Here is a 20,820-nt window from a genome sequence, read left to right on the forward strand (position 1 = left end):
TAACACAAAAACAGTTATTTTACCTCTATCACTGGTCTAAATTTGGTTATGAACAAGTAAAGCAGAAGTCCTGCCAGGGTCAGTGTCTGCTGCCTTTGATTCCTATTATAGTCGTGGGGAGGACGCCAGGACATGAGGACTGAAACGGGTTTATCAAATGAAGTAAAGGTTTATTTTGTTACCTACTTTATCTTTGCCGAAAGGTTCCCGGCTGAAGTGTTTTACTGTTTAATCTCACAGCTCTGGCTGTGATCAGGAACAGGCACTCAGTCCAAAAATGCCTTTAAAGGTACACCACTGCAGCTCAAATCTACACAATGAGAAAATGAGCAGTGGAGGGAGAACAGTCCCTGAACAGCCCTGAACGGCACAGGCTCCTTCAGAGCCGCCGAAGTGAGGAGCTAGCTGTTAGCTGTGGCTCTGCAGCACAAACATAAAACCCTCCAGTAAGTAAATACTTAAAACAAAAGACATGTAACACCTTTTAAACTTTCTGAAAAAGGCTTAAAGATAAAGCAACTTAAGTTATAATTTAAACAGTCCATAACTTGTATTGGGAGTCATTTCAATAAACCAATGTTGATGAGGAAATTTTATTACGAGCAGTTACTCATTAAAGCCTTTTTTTATTTAGAACCTTAAATTTTTGTAAAGGTGTAGTAGAGATTAGATCAGTCAGACTGAACAAAACTCATATCTGAGCAACATCTGAATTTTAGTTTTACTTCTCAACAGGTTGCTTACTTAGAAAAACATGTTTGATGTGCATTACTGGTCATTTTTGGTCCTGCAGCTTGAATGTGGTTTAAAAACTTTTACGTTACATTTCACTGTAACTTTGCCGACCCCCCCAAAATTGGTCTTAAGAAATTTTCCTGTTTATGGTCCCCCCCAATAATGAGATGGGATTTACGCCCTTGTTTATGGTGTGCAAATTTTACTCTTCCAGAAAGTGAAATACAGGTGAAATGTAGATTTAAGGTTAAGGATTAGTGTTATGACGAATGATGAGTATGTTTTTCCAACCACAAGAGCTTAAAAGGAATTTTAGTCTTTGGAAAGCTTCATAATGTTTGTCTTTTGTTGACATTACCTGTGGTCATGGTGTGAAACTGGCTGCACCGGTTTATGTCTTCACAAAAGAGTATTTCACAGCTAGCACTAGATTTTGTTTGCACCTCACAATCATGAAACTAATAGTTGTGTCCTTGTGCTTCCAAATCCTGAAAGACATTTGGTTTGGAATATATTCTTTAATGCCAGATTTATTTTCATAGGCAGAGATAATCCCACTGTTTCTGATACTTATATAAAACATCTTCTTTGACTCCCAAAAGCACTCAAGAGCATTAAAGCTCATGAGTGACTTTTCATTAACCAGCAACATAAATTAATATTAATCAGAACGAGTTTATAAAAATAATTTACCAATAATTTTGTAATTGCCAAAATCTTGAACATCCTCATGACCTTGAGGCTCCTGCAGAGTTTTTACTTGAAACATTTCTAACTTCCCGCCTTAGCTAGCTGGACTGTGTACTAACAGTAGGTTAGTTGTTTAGCTAAGTCTATAAAGCGTTTACTCAAAGCAAGAGGGTTACAGTCCCTAACCCAAAATTGTTTAAAAGCTTACTAATTTGGTTAAGGGAGCTAATGTGTTTGACTTTACAGGCAATAAAATTTAAAAATGTTGTTTTTAAAATTATGTAGTTACGTAATTATGTAGTTTAAAATGATGCATTTACGTTTATCAAATTCTCAAATCTGTTTAGATTTGAGAATTTGAATACATTTAGCTTCCACCCTTCCATCTGGGTCTTCTGCTATATTTTGTCAAGAAGTATTTTATTGATAGCTAAATGCTCACTCTCTCTTAACTTCAAAATTGGTTATCTGTGCTAAAATGCTAACAAGCTAATGTTCATTTTGTCTGTTAGCTCTGTGGCAATCAGCTCGCTACAACAGCTGGCTGCAAAATTAATTAATCACAATTTAATCTGTGCATAACAAGGACTCGGTTGTGCTTCTAATTTAAAATATAAAATCTAACCTAGCGCGGTTTGATTAAAAAAGAAAAAAAAAAAAACAGCAAGATTTTCACTATAAACAAATGCTTTCCTTATTAACACCAAACAGCATTACAGTGAGTTACAACTAATTAATCTCTATAAATAGTATGCATGGAAATATAGAAGCCTATTATAATTTTTGAGACAAATTTGGAAAACTATACAAATCTGTTTTTGTACTTCTTTGTAGTATGCATGAAAGAATTCTGCCTTGCTCACTTTGACACTCAGTGATTTACTGATCTGTAAGGCATTGTGGTTCAGTGAATATATGAATATTATCTTCCAAGATGAGATTGCTCAGGGTTAGCTTAGTTTGACTGGGGTCAAGATCTGCAGAGATCATTAATTTGAGTACAACACCGGTGGCGTACGAGTACAAAATGTGGGACGGCAATTTTGATGAAGGTGGAAGTTGACATGGAGCTCTGATTATGTAAATTATAATTATATATATATACTTTATGTGTAAAAAAAAAAAAAAAAAAAAAAAGCTGCCTCGACATTGTTGGATGCTTCTTGTAGTGTTTACAGAATCTTCAACCATGGGTTAAATCTAAACCTCAGAGACCTTTAAAACAGCAGACTTAACCTCTGAAGTTTTTTTTTTATTAGCAGGAAGAGTTTCAAGCGTTCCCCTGCTCCTTCTGAATGCATTGGTTCCCAAGAGCAGCAGAGTTTAATGAGCCTCTCTAGAAGTGGCACTCAGATTCACAGCTTGGGAGATGGCCAACAACTGCTCCCTCAAGACTGTCTTCTCATAATGAATGTTTTCCTGATGGGAAGAAGTCAAACTTCCTCTTATGCGATAATTTAATGAAAGCTATTTGCTAGCCCTGAGAAGAAATGCTCTCAACATCACTAAATATTGAATAAAATGGACTTCAGGGTAAGGCAAGGCTTGGTGTACAGCTAAGTATTTTCCCTGGGTGAAACGAGATATTCTCCTTACGGGTAGGCCCTTTTCCACTGCATCATAAAAATTCTCAACATGCAGCTCTTTGGCCTGGAAATGCAATAAAGGAGGTAAAAGAAATATATTCTTATTTGCTGTGTCCTTTAAAACAGTGAACACACTGGCTTCACAATCATTTATTCTTCAGTTCACAGTACTTGGGACAAAACCTAGCAGATATGTTCACAGGAATCAGGAGTTTATTTATTGTTGAAAAATATAACATAGCTCTGGAATGAGCCGCAGCCTTGCAGAGAGTGAGACAAATTAAAACAGACTGAAGCAATTTCATAGTTAGTATATTCTGAATCCGTGGCTTCCTGTCTGAGGGGTCTGCTTTGTCTTCGGCTCGTTTGATGTTCCACATAAAACCCCAATCCAATAACCCATATCCCATAACCTCATTTGGTAGCATGGTGACAGTTTCCCAGATACCAAACAGTATCCGTTTCCCTTCATCGTGTGGCATGGGTCCAACCTTCATGACTAATTTGGCAAATGGATCTGCACTAGGAGTCATGGCTTGATTGTACAACTGTGTAATTACTGATGCTGAAGCAAATTTGCTTTGTTAATATGCATGTTAACAGAGAGGATAATAAATCTTTTTTTTATTTTTTTTTTAGCATTTTTCAGTAGCATTTTTTGCTTCTGAACTTAGGAAATTTGAGTTGATTTGTGATTGTTTGCTCTCCACACAGCCAGGATGTCACTGAACTTCAGATTGGGGTGAGCATAGCTGCTGATAACAAAGACGGTAGAACTTTACTCTGAAATATACACACAAAACAGTGTCTGTGTGTTCTCCATTTAATTTGACGAAGCGTGAGGTGTTTTGCAAAGAGGAGTAGGCATAGGTTTCTGCAGCATGATCAAATGTTCATGGAATACTCTGCCTTATTCCTAGAAAACATAAAGGTTAAGCTATTTCTTCCCATTTTACTTCACAGGATTTAGACCCTAGTGATCATTTTTCAGCCTTTCTGGAGATCTTTCAAAGATTTCCGTTTTGTATTTATGACTTTCGTCCTCATTCCCAGACATTTGACCTGACAAAGAAATGGGTTTAGATGTTGGTTGAGTCACTTGACACTCACCTATGACTTCTTCAAGCATAAAGGACAAAGATAAGCCAGAGGTTGTTTTTCTTCTTAAATGTTCAAAGAAAAACTGATTGACCCTCAAAAAGCCTGGAGAGCTGTTGCTCAGAACTACTCTGAAAGATAAGGTGTTCTTGGAAACCAAGATGTATAATAATGAAGGAGAACATCTACATTTTAGCACAGCATTGTATATTTCTGACGACTGTCTAGGCGCTTCAGGAGACACTTAGTGCCGCAACAAAAACTTGTTGTTTTAGTCGTTAGTGCAGCAAATGTACACCTAAAGTGCTGGTAAAACGCCCAAAATGTCACTCACTGTTCGTGTTTATTGTACCGTGTAAGACTCTGGAATTCTGCTTTAGACCGATCACAGCATTGACTGACAGAACCTGTTCTGACTGTCTCAATTATTTCACGGCCACTGGCTGCATGTATTCTTGGCTTTATGTTTCTTTTCTACTAAAGGAATATTAGTCAGCCAGCGCATAGCTGCATTTGTTTGGACATGACATTCAGGCAAGTTCGGAGCAGCTTTTTTGTGTGTGTTTTTAATTGAAGTGCTGACAAGGAGGTCGCCGTTCACGGAGCTCTTTTTGGTTTATTGGCCCGGGTCAGCCTGACTGAGAGCTTAAGCTTGTCAGAGCCCCTGGGAGGCAGAGATAAGGAAAGAAAAACCAAATAAAGCGGCTTTGCTCATGGACGAAGACAAAGTTACAAGTATGCTTAGTGTTCTAGGATAAAGTGATTATACCCGTCTGGACCAAATGCAACACTCCGAGTGTTTATGTGTAGTTTGGTTTTTGTCAACACTCTATTTAACACAAGAAGACTGAAACTCAAAAAACTAGTGATCTGTCGCAAGTGCTTTGTTCCAAATTAGAAGAGTTCTTTCTGATAAAGCAAGGGCGGAAGAAACTTATTCCTCCGCCTTTGCTTAGACAGGGATGTGGCATCCCTGTCTAAGAACTAACCCAACATTCACTGGCCAGGTTCTCATATTTCATATAATGACTTGTCCTATGTTCTGCGTCTGGAACCGAAATTATCACAAGAAAGATAAGAAGCAAATGACACAGAGTTTGAGATGAGAATACCTTTAGAGATAAAAAAAAAATGCTCTGCATGGTTGGCATTTCAAGTCCAATTTCGCCTCATTTCTTATTTTTGAATTGTTAAATCACTAATGAGATGCAGCAGTGAGGCACAGCAAAGGCTGACAAATTCAAGAGAGCCTGAACTGTAAAGATTTTAAGCAGCAAGAACGCTATGAAATTTCCAACTCATTTCAGGCAATCCACAGTGTTTCCATCTTGATATTTTTCACACTCAAATTTTCAGATGTTTATTTTTTTTTTAATCTTACTTCAAGCATGTATGCTTACAAACACTTTGTGTAACATGATGAGTTCTTTAACGCTTTCACTATAAGCATTAAAGAGTGAATAGAAAGACAAAGAACAAGATTTTTTCAACATGAATGGAAGGTTTAAGGTCTAATCACAACCATGGACTTTGACTAGTTCACTTTAAGGCCTTCATTTTATTTATTTATTTTTGTATATATGTAGAGGTGGACTTGGTGGTGATGGTTCCATCAGTTAAATGAAGTCATCTAGATCCTGAAGCAGCCCTTCACTATCACATGACCACCAGTATTTCTGACCTTGGGATGGTTTTTGATCTGCTCTTGTACTTCTTTAGATCAGAGCAACATGTGAAACAGATTCTATTTTATGTGATTACTTCAAAACTAAGCTCTTTTACCGTCATCATAGTGTTTGTAGAAATTAGGAACCACAGCCAGATGACGTCTGAAAGTACTTGAAACCTACTCCAAAAAAATGTAGGACTGCCTATTTTAGTAGAGAGCATTTTAGGACTACCACCGAAACTAACATTTTCAGTCTTCCTTATTTCTGCTCTTGGGGGTACAGCCAATCAGCACCGAACAAAATGAATGGTCCTTGTTGATTGGCTGCTTTGTGAACACCAGCCAATAGCATCTCAGATAGTACTGTGTCTAGGTATTTCAGCCTCTCATGCTGCATTTTCATCTAAATGTTGTAAATATGTAGTAGGAAAAAAAGCATACACAAATTTTCCATAAATAATTTAAGTCACATTCCACAGAAAAGACTAACAGCCAATAGGTGAATCCATGAACCATGGAGAGGCAGGGTTTATATTTCCCTGATATTAAGATTCGTAACTGCGATATGAAAATTTTAAATGTAAAAACAATACACAAAATAGTAAAAGAAAGCTGGAAGAAGGCACATACTTCATCACAGTATCAGTTATTTTGGGAATAAATATAGGGGCAAAACAACAAAAACACAATATATTATTTTATTTTCTCAACAAAGATAGCAACGTTGAATAAAATGTTTGTTTTTGCCGGCTTCAAAAGCAGACATCATTAAACACAAACATGTCGAGACGAATCAACAAAAGCAATTTTACAAACAAAGAACCTCATCAGAAGCCGAGACAACAAAAATGTGCCCTCAAAGCGAGCATGCGTTTCACACACGCCTACGGATAACAAATCTCTCATCTGGTGCTATAATGCAGTTTAGCCTCAGGTGTTAATGACCTCTGAGAGAAATTTCTTTGGTTTTCAGTCAAGCTTTGAATAAGACTACATGCTGAAGCTACCACTGATACCCGCTGGAGGCCAAAAGCTTTATTAACTCCAGTCAGTTAAAGCAATAAAACTGGAAAACATGTGCTGTAGGTGGCGCTCAGCATTTGGCATGGGGGAAAATTGCACTTGCTTTGAAGTTCAAAACTAATAACTTTGCCACCTGAAAGAGTTAAACTACTCGAATCGCTCAGCATGAAATGTCCAATTTTCCAATCGGCTGCAAAGTCCTAACCCGCTGGTTTTTCTCAGAGAGTGACGTTTTCCTTAGAAGGAGAGGAAAATCTGCTGCTCAGCTCAAGTGCAACTTTTGTTCAACCTGTTTTCAGATGGAAACCACAGACATACAGGGTAATTTAACAATAAATATAATCATAAATCGTAACTCGGCACCTTCTGAGTTATTTTTTTTTAAAGTAATACAAATATTAAGCAGTCATTGCTACAGAGAGGATTTCTCTTGCATCTTGTGACATTTGTTAAAAAAAATAAATAAATAAATGCTTGAGGTTTTGCTAATCCACTTCAGGAAAATGGTGTCAAGGGAAAATGGAACATTCCCAAACGTGCCCACGTCTTCAAAAACCTGAGAGAAAAATATGTGAATAAAAAAAAAGGACAAAGGAGGTTTTTTTTCTTCTATATATCTCAGTAGTCTTTGTCTATCTTATCACTATTATCTAAAGCAGTAGTATTCATCAGATTCCACCCTGAGTTTCAGCGGCGACTTGGTGAAGGATTCGCCAGAGATTACAGCTTTATCCATTAAACGGTCGAGGTCCGTGGGCGAGGACGAGTCTCCAGGTAGGTCCTCTGCCAGAGTGTCCAGGTAGCTGCCAACGGACAGGCCGTCCAGGCCGTCGCCGTTTCCATCGTTCAGGCTGTTGAAGCTGCCCCGCAGGGAGGAACCGTCCTGGCTGTCCGATAGGCTGTACAAGCTGCCCGTCAGGCTGCCGTCCTGGCTCGTTGCGTCCCCCTTGTCCTCCATCATCCAGCGGATGGACTCGATGCCGTCGTTGATCGACATGAGCTGCTGCATGAGCTTCACGTCGATGGCTCGCAGGTTTGCCTGTGTGATGGAAATAGAACATTGTAATTCAACATGGCGTAAATACCAAGTTACACCTCAATGTTTAATGTGTTACAAGGGGAAAAAAATGGAACTGGTTATCATCTAAATCGGCAAGTCTGAGCTGCACAATATATATTAAATCACAGGAGTCATCAGAGTACCAGTCTGCCATATCTTACTCACAAAGAATTGAGTAGGATTTGCACGATTTGGTTAAATAATGTATTATTACACCAATAAATTCTGCATGTAGATATTTATAGCTTGTTGAATGTCCAATTCACTGCCCTCGAATGTCACACTCGACTAAGAAAATGACTGTCTTAGTCGTTTTCCTGACTAAGACATTTTTCTTAGTCAGGAAAATGTGGGTTAATCTTAATCAATAATGTAGTTTCCATTTGATACAATGCATTCACATTTGCTCATTTACCAACAGAAGTTAAAGTCATTATCTGTCTTCCACTCACTGTCAGTACGGTTATTTAATAATCATAAGACTGAGTTGATCCAAACAGGGACCAGAACAGAAAAATAAATGTCAACAGAGGGCAGTAAAAGGTTTTCAGAAAATAATAGAATAAAAACTGTTCAGTAATAATGAGAATGTTATATGCTTAACTATAAAATAAACAGAATCTCATATGTAATGATTTGAGTGGATGAGTATAATATATAGTTGGTTGATGGAAATGAAATGAAAACAAGGACAGAAGGACGAGTATGTAAGAAATATTTATGCCTGTTGGCAAAGCGGTGGACTGACCTTGAGCCTCACTTATGAGATAGATGATTCATAACCAAAGAAATTGCCAAAATTCTGATGTAACAATAATAAAAATGTCAACTTGAATAACACATATTGGCAAAAAACAAAAAATAAATACTAATCAGTGCAAAACCTTGACTTCCAACTCCACTCTAATTACAGTGACTTAACTCCCCCCACAACTACAGTACAGACCAAACGTTTGGACACACCTTTCTAATTCAATGAGTTTCTTTTATTTTCATGACTATTGACATTGTAGATTCACACCGAAGGCATCAAAACTATGAATAACACATGTGGAAATATGCACTAAACAAAAAAGAGTAAAACAACTGAAAATACCCCTTATATTCTAGTTTCTTCAAAGCAGCAACCTTTTGCTGTGATCACTGCTTTGCACACACTCTGCATTTTCTTGATGAGCTTCAAGAGGTAGTCACCTGAAATGGTTTTCACTTCATAGGTGTGCCCTGTCAGGTTAATAAGTGGGATTTCTTGCCTTATAAATAGTCATGAAAATAAAGAAAACCCATTGAATTAGAAAGGTGTGTCCAAACTTTTGGTCTGTACTATATATTGGTTTCTTATATTTAGAAGGGAAAAACAAGAAGCAGGACGAACAAAACCATCACCACGACTTACTAACCAAACACTGGATCAAGTTGCAAAGCTCAGCTTAGACCTTGTAATGAGCAGATGCAGTTGGTGGCTGATGTTTTGTTTTTGTTTTGTTTCCTCTTAACTGTTAGTGTTCTCATGGTTGGAACAGTCAGTGCTGTTTTCTTTAGACTATCAGCCTTTACTACGTGGCACAGACCACTAGCAGTTTCCTTGCACGATAATGATATATGCCAAACACAGAGGGACCATTGATTGAACTCTCTGGCATGATGAACCGTGCCAGTGGGTGTGTGTGGGGGTGGAAGTGGACTGCATTTTTGCAGTGTTTTACAGGGATTCCCCCGTCTGTGGGTGACAATCAGCGTGAATGAAAAAGAACAAATGGGCAGCTGTTACATCCTGCCACCAGGACACGACAGCTCTTCTCTGTTCCTGCGAAACCGGTGGAAAATTTTCCATCAACATCTGTTTTAGGTCGTAGCATCCTGAACTTACGCCGTTTCTAAACTAATTGGTTTGTTTACTTATATGGCAATGACTATTTGGGATTTTTGAGGGTTTGTCCTGTGGAGAAGGCCAACTGAGATAATTGCAAGTGTAATAATATCCCTGACATTATAATAAATCAAATCCTAACAACACAAACTCTGTAGTGCCAGAACAGTCCACTGGTCATCTTAGATGGCTGCTTCACAGAGTAAAAACCCGGTCAACCAGACCATCTGCTCAGGACCCGTAATACTTTTGTGACCTTAGTCAGTCTAAACAGTAGTCAGCTGTCTGGGAAAGCTCCTGTGTAGAATATGTGAGAATAAGTATCTCTGGGTGTACTTAAAACAAAAAAAATAAGACAAAAAATGTATGACATCAGCTAACTACCTTTATTAAAAACAAAACAGGCAGAAAGTATTGTTACAGTGGCTAAGATGACAGTTATAATTATGTTACCTGTGACATTTTTATTGCTATTTTGATTTTGATACAAAGATCTAACCACAACACAGAACAAAGACCTGCTAAAATTATCTTTTTCCATTTTTACAGAATGACTGTCCATGTGTGTAACACATCTTAAAAAGGTTGTTGCTCAAAACATATTATTTTAGCTGAAATTAAACCATCTGATCATCCGTGGAAGTTAAAAATGAAGTTATTAAAATCAATTAAAAAACTGATTAATAACAACAAAATCGACAGGTTCAACAAATTCTATGAACAATAAGACTGGAAGAATACAGTAACTGCATCTTTTCTATCAGCAGGTCTGCCACTGCTGTTTGTCTCCCAATAACTTAATTTGTGATTACACTACGAGCTGAATTACCTCCTCAAAAACAGCTGTTTTTATTTGTTATTGGGATACCACAAATTTTATTAGCCCACACAACATCTTGATTTCACAAATATTTTTTTTTGTTATTTTTATTTCAGAAGTTTACTATGTGTCATTTAAAGGGTGAATGCCGTATTTGTTTTAGTGCAGACTATCCTGTCTTGCTGTTTGAACCACATCACAGCCCTTCCTCCACCTGTTGCTATGCACTCCCATCAGCTGGCTGAAAGAAAGCCCTTATATTTATTTAGAAACATAGCTGTTTATAAATTCCAAGAATAGCTGCCTAGATTTGTATTATCTTTAATATATTGTGTATCGTCAACCTGAGGTAAACATACATGTGATTCATTATTTTCATTCCTCTTAGCAACATTTAGCAACAAATGGAACAAATATTTAAGCTTTTTTGTCTTTGCTACTTTTCTCTTATTAAACTTTTTGAAGAGTTCTCTAACCAAAACTGATTGTTTTGTTCTCAAACAAAAAAGTTACTTTAAGTAAGTTACAAAAAAAAAAAAAATAGGTTTCAGTGTCACGACTCATTAAAAGGAAACTCATTTTAATGCAGGACGGAAGTTTGATTTAAAAACACGAAGAGAAGAAGTTCTATGCTCACCATCTCCTGTCTCAAGAACAGCATTTTACCCTGCAGTCTCTTCAGGTCCGTTGAATTTGCGCAGAATTTGCAGTTGGCTACGTGAGGCGCAGCTGACTTGTCATGCTCGTGCCTGTCGCTGCGTCTCCCTCCCGCGAGAGACCGAACGAGACCGTCCGGAACTTTTCGACCCAACTTGGTCTCTATGTCCGTCAGGTCCGGAGAGCCGCTGCGCTCCTCGTCCATCGTCACTCTCCCAGAAAAGCCGCAGTAAGTGCTCTCAATGTGCGGCTCTAGGGCAAGTTAAACTGAGGCGCTATGGCTGTTAAGGAAGTCAAATACAACTCGTATGTGATCCGCAGCCACACCAGCAGACCTCCCATTGAAGCCTGTAACCAGTAGGAGGACAGTTTAACACCAGCATGCTCTCTGAGGACACTCCCATTACAAGAAGGGCTGTCTCTGAAACCAGACACCCGCCAGGTAAGTGCTGCCGCTTACACCTCGCTCCCTTGGGTGGAGAGAACACGCTTTATGAACAATGTGAACTTAGGAGTCCGTGTTTTCGTGTACCTCTCTCTCTACGTTGGAACAGAATGAGTAAATAAATAAAAAAAATATACAAATAGTGCATGGCCTCCTTGTGACATTAAATAAAGGCCTATTTCTATATATTAATGGATCTATCTACCTTTGGTCAAAAAGTTTAAAATCCTAAATAATTGTACTCAATTTGTAGCTTAATTATGTTGCAATGCTCACATTCTCCAAAAACAGTTTATCAGTTTTAATAATATATTGTAGCAAGGATGTCACCATGTTGTTTACACTGCAATGCATTGGTGCTTGGTCCCATTCTGTCACCTCAGTCCAGTCAAATAAACAATGAGTAAGGTTGTTAAGCCTTTTCAGTTTGAACCGGAGCTCGTTGAAATAGATGGGAATGAAGGAATCACAAGAGGTGATGAAGTTGAGGAGGACCAAGAGGAAAGAGTTGACGGGTGAAGCTGGTGTTTGTGCTGCTGTTGTCACCTTCAGCTTCATAAATGAAACGATGAATGACACGTAGAACTGGTCGGACTGTATGATCCGGTATGTAAGTAGCTTTGTGTCCAATGAGGTAACAGCTGTTTAGGGTCTGATCTTCGGTCAGGTGTTGGGGCCCTAGTTTCACATTGTGTACCATCACGAAGCAATGGCTCCGTTATCATTGAAAAGAGCTTCCAGCGTTTCCTGGCTTTCGCTCACTAGCTGGCAGTGGGGTTTAGGTTCTTCGTGGATGAAGACAGTTGGCATGGTACTTGGTTTTAGCTTGTGAGGCTAACGACCACCTGTTAGCAGGGGTCTCAAACTCCGCAGTCCTGCAACTTTTAGATGTGCCTCTGCTGCACCACACCTGAAAAGAATAATTAGGTTGTTAGCAAGGCTCTGGAGAACTGATCTACACCAGGAGGAGGTAATTAAACCATTTCATTCCAGTGTTTTGTACCTGTGGCACATTTAAGAACTGGAGGACAGCGGCCCTCGAGGACTGGAGTTTGAGACCCCTGTGTTAGAGCCTTCATCAGTTTTGCTTGTACAAATGACTCAAAATCTTCTGGAGATAAATGTTGACGGCACAGATGTAGGCTCTTCGGAAGTTGTATTCAGCTCTCTCCCACATTATTTTTTTTTCAAATGGGAAATGATGAAGACTTACCTCACTATTTTTTATTTATTTTTTTTAGTTAAAGCCAACAGCGACACACTGTGGCATTGTCTAAATTTACACCAGTCAAAGGCAATACAATTCAGAACAGAAGGCTAACTTCTCTACAGAAGTAGAGAAGTTAGATAAGATAAATACAGGATCTGCTGGACTAATAAAGTGTGTAAAACAATATATTCTTTAAAACAGAGCTGGGGTTTTGAAACCTGCATTGTGCTGATATAAGATGCAAAATGGGGTGTTCTTAATGAGGATTTTTGGTATTCAGACCAACTTACAAGGGGTCCTGCTTTAAAACAGCAGTTGTTTGACAAGTAAAACCTGAAATGAAGTATTCTATATTGATGAAAGATGACCAAGAATAAAATTTATGAAAATATAATTTCTGCTTTTCTTTTCATTCTGTATTTAGACCACATTAGATAAGAAGCATATTAGAAAACCACTAAGCATAGATTTATCAAAAGTGAAAAGGCTCATTCAACAGATTTTTAAAAACAACTCATTTTGAATCTGCTTGTGAGAGTCAAAAGCAGAATCATCAATGATGAAAGTCAAAACATTCTTAAGTTAAAAAAAAGAACAGACATTAAACTTTTGACTTAATTTACTTTTAATTACCTCTTGTTTTTTTTTTTAGCAACTTTAATACATTAGTTGGCTAAATAAGGTGTAAAAAACAACGTGCAACTCTTTTTGTAAATTCTGCGCAAGCAAGATTCTTAGAAATTGAACAACAGCACCCTCTTGTGGGCATTTCTGCACCCTTAACTTGGACATGCTAGTTTCTCACTGGCAGAGATTGTTAAAAGCTGTGTTTATGACAAACCTTGGAGTGTATATTACAATTACATTGTACACCATGTAATAGGTTGGAAAGTAAATTACTTTAATATTTTTTACCTCATTATTTGACAGGGGATCATCTTGTATGAATTTTACTGGTTTTTCATTAAAAAAAACAACAGTTTTTTCAATGCACAGTAAAAATTGCTGTGATTGCACAATGCAAAACAACATAAGTACAAAGAGTTAGGAATTTTAACTTTTTAGGGGGTTGGGCATACCCACTGCAAGATTTCCTTTTTTTATGGAGAACTGAACAACATTGCTTTGTTGTTGGAAAAAACAGGAGAAAAGACACGTGTTGGGGCTGTGATCTCAGACTACAGATTGGCCTTTGTCGTCGTCGTAGCGCTGGTACTGATCCCCGAGCAGAGGCTGGTGGCCCTCCATCTTGTGAGATCGGGCACGCACAGCACACGTGGTTGCTGCGAAGATGAGTGCCACCAACACGAGGGCGGCAACTATGGCTATGGTTATTATTTCAGTCAGGGAGAAAGGTGTGCCTAGAGGAACAAAAGCAGATGATTATTACTTTCAATGTGCTTAACATAGCCAAAATCTTTATATTATAACCACAAACTTCAATGTTTTTTTATTTTGATATTGTGTAACAGAAGGCAAAGAGAAGAACACATAACCTATGTTTTGGGATTTTCTTCTTGGCAAATAAAAATCTGCATTTGTATTCAACTCCCTTTACTCTAATACTATTTAATATAATCAAGTACTCCCATTTGCCAGTTGATACTAATGTCCCCACCAACTTTGCACATCTTGAGGCTAACATTTTTGCTCATTCACTTTTGTGGAATAGCTTAAATGAAATAAAATTAGATGGAGAGCATCTATAGAAGTACTTTTTTAAGTCTTGCTACTGATTTTTAATTGGATTTATGTCCTGGATCAATCTACCAGATGCTTTGATCTGAACCATCCCATATGTTTGGGGGTTACAGTCTTGGAAGGTGAACCAATACAGCAATCTTAAATACTTTGCAGGCTCTTACAAGTTTTCTTCCAGAGTTATTTAATTCCATCAATCTTTAACTTTTGTTTTCTGTATTAGACAGTGTTTTTTGTATACCAAAATGCCATCTGACTTTGTTAATTTAACACAAATCCCAATAAATTACACATTTTGTGGTTGCAAAGCGGCAAATTCTGAAAACGTTTAAGAAGTAGACTTGCTTTTACAAGGAACTACAAGAGTAAATTAAAAAGAATTTGGCATACCTGGCCATTCAGCTTCATAAGAGTAACCCAGATTTTCGGGGGCAGTCACAAACATCTCTGCGTTTGTCACGGGAGGCCAGAAGGGTACCATGTTGTAACCCCTGTTATGACCAATAGGGGCGTTTTCTTCAGGATACACAGCTAAATCTGTTGGGAAATTACTCAAGTAAGAGAAAAAAATACTAGACATGCATAGACTGCATAACAGAATTAGTTGCTATGGCACCTGGACCGTGTCTCCTGAGCCATTCATCGAATATAGCGTCTGTAAAGGTGTGTAGCAAGACGAAGATGGGGTCATTGGGTGACAGGTGTGTCTGTCCTCCTGTTCCATTCAGGAACAAGTGAGCCAGGTTGTGGAGGCTCCTCACTATGGGGTCGTAGTTCCCCTTGGGGGCGCTGTAGCCTAACAAAACAACATGGGAGGCCTTTTAGTGACATATTATGTTCATGTAGTAAAGACTAAGACATCACTGAGCTCTAATTCACCTTCAACTGTGTTCCTGAAGCTCTCAGAGGAGGTGGAGTAGAAAGGTGGTGTGTCGAAGGTGCTAACTTGTAGGCAGTCGGCCACGTCCTGGGGCTCTGGGAGACGCTGGACCATGGGCCTGTTGACGTTTCCTGCTGGGTTTCTCCTGATGGGAGAGGTCTCTGTGCCTGACAGAGAACAGAAAAACTAACCACTGGTGTCGTCATTCGCACACTTGTTGTTCTCTTCTGAAAGAATAAAGGGAATTTAGCGTGGTCATGAACACTTGTCTTACTGTTACAGATGGTTCCCAGCGTGTCATAGTCCTCAACACTCTCGCAAACGACCCTCCACTCCGAGAAGATGGAGTTGGGGCTTAGGGAATTTATGTCAAAGCTGCTCCTGGCTCCCATCAGGTCGTCTGTGCAGATGTCACATGTGTTCCCGCCGATGGCAAAGTTCCAGTAGGGCAGGGCGAAGGAGGGATCCTGCAGCATGTCCTGCATGACAGAAACAAGAGTCCAAAGTTGCAATAGGTTTTGTTGTATTATGCTCAAAGCGGCAGATTAGGAGGAAAAAAACAAAACATTTACCTGGTAGTAACTTCATATGAAGGTGATGATTATTACATTCTAAATTTGCAATTTACAGTATCTGGAAAAGCATTTTTAGATTGAGATGCCTTAAAAAACAGAGACTTGTTAGTCAGAAATGACTGATCGGTGGTCTTGCTTACTAGCCTGTGCGTTCACCAGAGGCTCTGCTATGGCGGAGGACCTATAGAGCAGCAGGAGCCTACACAAGCATGATTGACAGTGATAAGACTCTCCTCCTGGTTCTAATTTGTTGTACCTGACTAGAAGAGGTGTAGTTCTGCAGATATCTGTAGGACCACTGAGAGGAGACAGAGGAGCTCTTTTTTTCACAGATTATCTGCCTCATTCTACTGTTAAGACAGTTTTATCAAATATGTAAAAAAACATATTTTTATGAAAGTGACCTACTGCAGGTTTAATTAAACTAGAAATAGGCCATCGACATTCTGAATTTAAGGTACTCTACCCCCTCTCTTGATACCGAGGAAAACAGAAATGTGATGCCATGAGGATTTTACTGATTCAAAAGCAAAAATAATACTTGAAGTAGACCTGATTTCATCTTTTATATGCACACAACCACCTTGACGCACATCAAAGAGGGCATATTTTTCCTTAAAACAGATAAGAATCATCCCCATGGTTCAAATGTAGGTTTTTGTTTTTCTCGTGTTTTTGTAGGATAGAAAGCTTCAGTGTTTCCCAAATTAGATTTTTCTCTAACTCTGTTTTGCCAGGTTTGAACAAAAGCCCCTAATTAAAGAGCTCAAGCAGCAAACCTGCACAGGATATAAGGATGGAGTTTCTCTGTAGGAGTCCAGTACTCTGCCAAGGTTTCAGCTCCACATGCCAGCCCCGTTTTCCACTCTCAGCTGTAACCCGCTTGTGAAAGGGATTATTAAAAATGTCTGGTACTGTATTTTCAAAAAAAGAAAACCCTTCTCACTCAAGATTTTATCGTTTCAGGGAAAAAGATAGAGTGTAAATTCAGTGGAACCAAACCAAAGATTGTTTATAGTAGCATTTTGCACGCTGCTTGTTTATTAAGGCGTGACATTGGAAAGTCAATTAGGGTTTTCTGGTAACTACAGAGGACTGAAGATACATTCAGTAAAAATAAACAAGCAGAGGAAGAAAGCAAAGTAGCGTATGAGCATAATCATTTAATATGTTTTATTAATTTCACCTCACCTGCATGTCTCGCTCAAGCTGCAGCAAATGGAACCTGTGCCAGGTGAGGAACCCGGGGCCTTCGTGAGAGAAGTCCACCCCGCCAAAGCTGGCCTGCCCAGCGCCCAGGAACGTCTTGCTGACAGAGTAGTAATGAGACCAAACGAAGTAGTTGTACACTGTGACGTCTTCAAACTGCGTGGCGTTCCCGCCAGGGCCGAAGATGTCCGAGTAGTGGCGCGTTGCGATCACCAGGTCAGGGTGCACTGTGCGCTTGGCCTGGTTCAGTGCATTCACAAAGGCGCGCTTCTCTTCAGAGCTGAGCTGCATCACGTTTCTCCTCACTGTAGGGAAATAAAAAGATCGTTTTTAGTTGCGAGTTGACGCCATTTTGTAAAGAGACTCCATCATGTTAATAAGTCAGTTGTGAAACTAATATACTGTCTGCTCAAACACAATGCATCCATTATGTAAAGCAGGAATCTCTCTTTTATTTAACAAATTTTTGTGGTTATTGTTATTTTATACACATATTAGAGTCAAATAAAGGTGGTCTAAACTGTCTTTCAAACTGGTTCCAGTCTGCATGCTCATTCTCATTATTGTGGGGAGATGAAAACGCAATTGACAGCTGACCACAATATTTATGAAAACAGGCAACAGTACATGTGATAAGTTGAAACTACTTGTCAGCTTCACCACAGAATGTCCACAATTTAACAGCAAAACAGTTATTTTAGGTATATCAGCTGCTGACAAACTTTGAAGGGGAGTAAGACAAATAAATTCACATGTCTATGAAATATTCAAATAAATACTAATATAACTGCATGGAGTGGTGGTTTTTGGTGCCCATGGCATAACCATTTGTTTGCACAAACCGTTTGTTTGTTTGACATTCCTTAGTTGCATGTCTAGTCAATGGATAGTGGACTCCCCTGGGTTAACAGTGTAGCCAGAGTATGAAAATGATGCTGAAGTTGATGCCTGAGTGTATTTTCAGATTAAGTGCTAAACTAAAGGGCTATTGCACTTTTTAAAAATGAATTTGGATAAAATTTAATCATAGTTCAAAACCTAAATAATTAGACTGAGCAAACCCAACCTGAGCTATTCTAGGTAGTATAAGGATGAAACCTTTAATCTATTTGTAAACAAGCACATAAGAAAAAAATATTGATGTTTTTTAGACATTAGGGCTACCTTATCAAAAGAAGTACAAAACCATCAGTATGTAGTTTTATTCAACTTAAAATTGACTATTTTATAGTTATTACAATTTCTATAAAATACAGTTTTTCCATTTCTGAAATCTTTATTTCAATGGTGAAAATAAGACCCAACATCAGTCAAACACATTGTTTTTGTTTTAAACGGATGTGGTAAAAGCAAAAAAGTCACTTTGTCTTGATGTTTTGGGCATAAAAACATCAACTGTCTTCACACTAGAGGCGCATGGGTTTGTGTATGGTTGCAGCTGCACAGATGTAGGGGGCTCAACCTGGATAAAATTCATGCAAGAGCTGCATTTAATGCGTGATTTACACGTGCAAATGTTTTTATAAATCACTGAAACATTTAGACAATTGTAGATAACTCGTTTATTTTATTCATTTCCTTGAAAATACCACTTTTATGAGTCTGATAGTAGTGCTATATTTATCATGTTTTGATCCATTTACTCAATTGTAGCACTTTTGGGCCTCGAATCCTTTCATGTTGTTTAATTTGATCTAAAATGATTAAATACTTAATAATAAAATAGAGAGAAATTATATTGTTTTAATTGAAACTCACCGACGGAAATCCTTTGATCACAGTTGGCTCCGGTCCATCCGTGTCTGCAGCGACCGCAGTTGTACCCGCTGAAGTTCCCGGTGCATTGGCAGGTGCGGTTGAAAAATCGGACCGGCCACCGTTCCCGGTCGTCCCGACCGTCGTGGGGATACTGCGGCCCGTGCGGCCGCGCGTCGGTCGAGATGGACACGCACTGTCCGCGCCCCGCGCTAGAACCGCAGGGGTCCCCGGGGAATCCGGCGGGCGCCGGGCAACACTGTCCGCTCCTGAGCCCCTCCGGTGTTGTGCACTCTCTGGGGAACTGGGCGCTCACCACCACCGCGCACACCAGCATAGAAACACAGTACGGCCACATTCTCCAAAACATGATGTCACCAGATTTTTACGCACGGGTGCTTCTGGATTTAACTCAGTTTGTGACCCTTTTTATACCTGAAAATTACAATCCTAAATTTTTACTCAAAAAATAAAAGTTCATTACTTCAACACACCTGAGCTTCAGCCAATATGAATGTTAAAAAAAAAACTGCCCGTCTTCGCTCGCCCATGCAGGCCTCTTTCTTGTCTTTCCCCCCAAAACACTGGAGCGTTGACCTTAAATACCAGATTAGCGCATGACTACCAGGATTTTCTGACTCCCGCGTGATTCCCTCGCATAACATCACATTTCCTACGGGAGGAAAGGGAAGGTAGTGTGATCCGGTCATGCAGAGTATTGTTCTTCTAAAAGTCATTGGGTGAAAGCAGCTTCTGAAAAGAATCAAAAAGAAATACCAGCGTGAATGAGAAAAGGCTTTTACTTTCTGCATACCTGACCTGCTATAACTCTGCCACGGATGAAAATATTTACAAAGTAAAATTAAAATGAAACGAACTTATACGACAGTAAATACGTTTATTTAATGAGAAATGCAAGAATGCAACTCTAAAATATCTTAAAACTTTGTGTTTACAAAAAAAGAAGTCATATTTGAGATCACTTGACCTCTCACTAAAGCCCCTCTTTTTGTTTCCCCTCCCCATTAGAGCATGTGAGATATTAGAGCACAAATGGCATTCACAAAGAAAAAAAAATCTCCTAATACAAAACTCTTTTTAGTCTTTAAGTGCTTATAATTTCAGACCCAAACTGGTGTTTGTGTGTTTCTGTGTGGTAGACCAAAACAAAACACAGTTTAGTAATGAAGGTAGAGAAAATGAGGCATGGGTTTAAAAAAATAAAATAAAAGAAGTGTGGCATGTATTTTAAAAAATAAAAATAGTAAAGATTAATAAGTTCTTTAGGTTCAGCTAAAAATATCCCTGTTATGTTATATATATATAAAAAAAGATTTGGTTTAAAATATACCATTTTGTCTGTTCCCAGTGCCACGGAAACGGTAAACGTCTACACTATCCTTTACGCTGGGTTGAAGCGTGATCTTCAACACAGTGTTATTATTGCAAACAAACCACCAAAACAAAATCTAGTCAATTTTTTTTCACAATTGTTTGTATGCACATTTTTGAAGCAGTGATAAAAAAAAAATATATAGAAAGCTCCCCCATCCCCTTTCTGTCAATTATGGGGTTTTAATGTCAAAATAAACAGGTGATCTTGCGTACTTTTGCACAATAACATCCTGTGACTTTGACCCTTTTTGCATGCAAGAGCTGAGTCGAATCCACAATGAGTTGACTCTGGAAACGCTTGATGACTGGAGTACGCACAACTCTACAGCGATGGGCTTGTTAGCGAAAGAGGGCATGCTGGGAAACTTTTCCAGTGACACATGGTGAATGATTAAAACATCTGCATGGTTAAATACATTTGTATTAAAGCATATAAAAAGTG

General features: G+C 38.7%; 2 protein-coding genes across 2 annotated transcripts; both read right to left on the bottom strand.

Moving 5' to 3' along the window:
• Positions 1 to 6,462: 6,462 nt before the first annotated feature.
• Positions 6,463 to 11,586, bottom strand: lurap1l (leucine rich adaptor protein 1 like). Its single transcript, XM_005804111.2, has 2 exons — positions 11,189 to 11,586; positions 6,463 to 7,840 (listed from the first exon to the last, which is right to left on the bottom strand). The coding sequence occupies exons 1-2, from the start codon at positions 11,411 to 11,413 to the stop codon at positions 7,448 to 7,450; spliced, it is 618 nt and encodes a 205-aa protein (XP_005804168.1). The 5' UTR covers positions 11,414 to 11,586; the 3' UTR covers positions 6,463 to 7,447.
• Positions 11,587 to 13,470: 1,884 nt separating this feature from the next.
• On the bottom strand, positions 13,471 to 19,574 carry tyrp1 (tyrosinase related protein 1). The gene is made up of 7 exons (XM_005804101.3): positions 18,987 to 19,574; positions 17,211 to 17,533; positions 15,719 to 15,923; positions 15,444 to 15,611; positions 15,181 to 15,360; positions 14,955 to 15,101; positions 13,471 to 14,224 (listed from the first exon to the last, which is right to left on the bottom strand). Exons 1-7 carry the CDS (start codon positions 19,351 to 19,353, stop codon positions 14,037 to 14,039), a joined length of 1,578 nt encoding a protein of 525 aa, XP_005804158.2. The 5' UTR covers positions 19,354 to 19,574; the 3' UTR covers positions 13,471 to 14,036.
• Between the last annotated feature and the right edge of the window lie 1,246 nt (positions 19,575 to 20,820).

This window comes from Xiphophorus maculatus, chromosome 14, assembly GCF_002775205.1.
Source record: "Xiphophorus maculatus strain JP 163 A chromosome 14, X_maculatus-5.0-male, whole genome shotgun sequence".
NCBI classification, from domain to species: Eukaryota; Metazoa; Chordata; class Actinopteri; order Cyprinodontiformes; family Poeciliidae; genus Xiphophorus; species Xiphophorus maculatus.